We start from the raw sequence: 2,537 nt of genomic DNA on the forward strand, positions 1-2,537 counted from the left end.
GTTATCTTAATATTTTTTAAAAAAATATTATTCGTATATTAAAATTAACTATTAATGTATTTATATATAAATACATATGTAGTTAAATTTATTTTTAGTATATTTTATACTGATAACTAACTTTAAGCGATTAATTTTAACGTGCACGCATGGGTCGAACATTTGGTATCAATCATATAAACCCTTAACTAACAGTCTCATCAAGTCATCATAGATAAACAAATTATCAATCATTATTTTAAAAGAAAAAAGAAAGAAAAAAAAAAGAGTATAATGCCAAGCATATAACACACATGAATGATTGCTACGGCTGCTTCTAAAATTTCAATTTCAATGGCTTCTCTATCTTCTTCTCATCAGTTCTTCAATAATCTTGTTCCTTCTATTCTGCATCTACTTCTTCTAATCACCCTCTCTTCCCTTCCAATTTTGGTTCATCCATTATCCTTCAACATAACCAACTTCGATGACCCTGCTAGTGCAAGCCAAATGGCATACGAAGGTGATGCAAGATCCAGCAATGGATCCATCGACCTCAACAAAGTCATCTATGACTTCAGGGTTGGCCGTGCCATCTACGGCCAACCCCTTCACCTTTGGGATTCAGCCACCAAAATTCTCACAAGTTTCTCCACAAGCTTCACATTCACCATTGATGCAGTGAATGACACAAAGATCGGTGACGGTTTTGTGTTCTATTTGGCACCTCTTGGCTACCAAATCCCACCAAATTCAGCTGGTGGAACTTTTGCTCTCTTCAATCAAACAACCAATCTCGTCAACCAACCACAAAACCATGTTGTGGCGGTTGAGTTTGACACATTTATTGGCTCCATTGACCCACCATTTCAGCATGTGGGGATTGATGATAACTCTCTTACTTCCCTTGCTACTGCCAAGTTTGATGTTGACAAGAATCTTGGTGTCAAGTGTTTCGCTTTGATTTCTTACGAAGCTTCGACCAAGACACTCGCATTGTCCTGGTCGTTCGGTGGAAGCAGTCGCAATAAAACTATTGCGACTGCTTCCACTTCAAATTCGAATTCTCTGTCTTACAACATTGACCTCATGCAAGCTCTTCCAGAGTGGGTGAATTTCGGGTTTTCGTCCTCGACCGGGTTATCCACCGAGCGAAACGTTATCTATTCATGGCAGTTTCATTCAACTTTGGGTGGAGAAATGGGGAAGGTTCAAAACAAGAAGCTGAACATTGTTGTGGTGGTTGTCCCGGTGGTTGTTACGGTTGTTTTATTGACTGTGGTGGTGGTTGTTGGTCTCTTGATCATCAAGAAAAGGAGGAGGACTAATGAGGAAGGTGGTGGCGAATACCCTGGACAGTTCCCTGTCGAGTTTGACCTCGACAGAGCAACTATCCCAAGGAGATTCGACTACAAAGAATTGGTTGCGGCCACCAACGGTTTCGCCGAAGACAAGAGGCTGGGACAAGGAGGGTCAGGAGAAGTCTACAAAGGCGTCTTGAGCTATCTTGGAAGAGTTGTTGCCGTGAAGAGGATCTTCGCCGACTTCGAAAACTCGGAGAGAGTTTTCCACAACGAAGTAAGGATCATAAGCCGTTTGATCCACAAAAACTTGGTGCAATTCATAGGTTGGTGCCACGAGGAAGGTGAATTGCTTCTTGTTTTCGAGTTCATGCCGAACGGAAGCCTCGACACACACCTTTTCGGAAACAAGAAGACTCTGGCATGGAATCTGAGGTACAAGGCCGCGATTGGAGTCGCGACCGCGCTTCATTATCTCCATGAAGACGCAGAGCAATGCGTTCTTCACAGAGATATTAAGTCAGCGAATGTGTTGTTAGACAACGATTTTAACACGAAGCTGGGCGACTTCGGCATGGCGAAATTGGTGGATCCAAGATTGAGGACTCAGAGAACAGGGGTTGTGGGAACCTATGGGTACTTGGCTCCGGAATACATCAATGGAGGGAGGGCGAGTAAGGAGTCAGATATGTATAGCTTTGGAGTTGTGGCATTGGAGATTGCAAGTGGGAGAAGGACTTTCAGGGATGGAGAGTTTCATGTGCCAATAACAAATTGGATATGGCAACTTTATGTTGATGGGAACCTTATGAGTGGTGCTGATGAGAGGTTGTGTAAGGATTTTAATGTAAATGAAATGATGAGTTTGCTTACTGTGGGGTTATGGTGTACACACCCTGATGTTAAACAGAGGCCAAAGGCAGCACAAGTTATTAAGGTTCTTCGGCTTGAAGCTCCAATACCAGAGATTCCTAAAGATATTCGTTATAATAATGTTCTTCCACAACATTCAAACATTCTGCAACAACCACCACATTACTCCCTTGAATCGCCGCCGGACATTACTACTAGTCTTGTTTACGGTGGACGGTAACCATCACTACATGGTTGGTTAGAAATCATTTTTGTTATGAAATCTCAGTTGTTTCGAGTGTAAGAATAAACTGTTTATAAGGTTTTGTACAAGGTAGCTATTTCTTTAATTTTTTGTTTTTATGATGTAAGTAATTGAGACATTGAGTTCAATTTTCAAGCCAA

The 2,537-nt window shown here is 41.5% G+C and overlaps 1 protein-coding gene across 1 annotated transcript; it reads left to right on the forward strand.

Moving 5' to 3' along the window:
* LOC107605442 (L-type lectin-domain containing receptor kinase IX.1-like) lies at positions 167–2,537 on the forward strand. Its single transcript, XM_016307324.2, has one exon. It carries the CDS (start codon positions 298–300, stop codon positions 2,371–2,373), a length of 2,076 nt encoding a protein of 691 aa, XP_016162810.1. The 5' UTR covers positions 167–297; the 3' UTR covers positions 2,374–2,537.

Source organism: Arachis ipaensis, chromosome B06, assembly GCF_000816755.2.
Source record: "Arachis ipaensis cultivar K30076 chromosome B06, Araip1.1, whole genome shotgun sequence".
Classification (NCBI taxonomy): Eukaryota; Viridiplantae; Streptophyta; class Magnoliopsida; order Fabales; family Fabaceae; genus Arachis; species Arachis ipaensis.